Genomic DNA, 224 nt, shown 5'->3' on the forward strand with positions numbered 1-224 from the left:
TTTAGTTTGTCCATCTGAGAAAGTGAGACAGCAGCACTCTTCTTCTCTCAGAGGCAGGGACTAGGTTGGCCGGTGCAGTCTTTTGGGCGGTGGGGGTGGCATGAGCTCCGTGTCAGGGTCCAGGGGATACTTTCGCTTCTGTCCCTGGGCAGCTGCTGCACATCTGTCAATGAACTCAAACAGCATCTCCTTGGTGACAGGGTTCGAGATGCTATTGCACACAG

The 224-nt window shown here is 54.0% G+C and overlaps 1 protein-coding gene across 3 annotated transcripts in view; it reads right to left on the reverse strand.

The window, feature by feature from the left end:
- Positions 1–6: 6 nt before the first annotated feature.
- The window catches only part of Rngtt (RNA guanylyltransferase and 5'-phosphatase), a 211,138-nt gene continuing 210,920 nt past the window's right edge, over positions 7–224 (reverse strand). For 2 of the 3 annotated variants that reach the window (XM_031366420.1, XM_031366421.1), the window contains exon 16: positions 7–224. In XM_031366420.1, the coding sequence (XP_031222280.1) occupies positions 61–224 (164 nt within the window). In that variant the 3' untranslated portion in view covers positions 7–60. The other variant, XM_031366423.1, reaches the window with a different exon arrangement.

The sequence above is a fragment of the Mastomys coucha genome, unplaced genomic scaffold, assembly GCF_008632895.1.
Source record: "Mastomys coucha isolate ucsf_1 unplaced genomic scaffold, UCSF_Mcou_1 pScaffold14, whole genome shotgun sequence".
Lineage (NCBI taxonomy): Eukaryota > Metazoa > Chordata > Mammalia > Rodentia > Muridae > Mastomys > Mastomys coucha.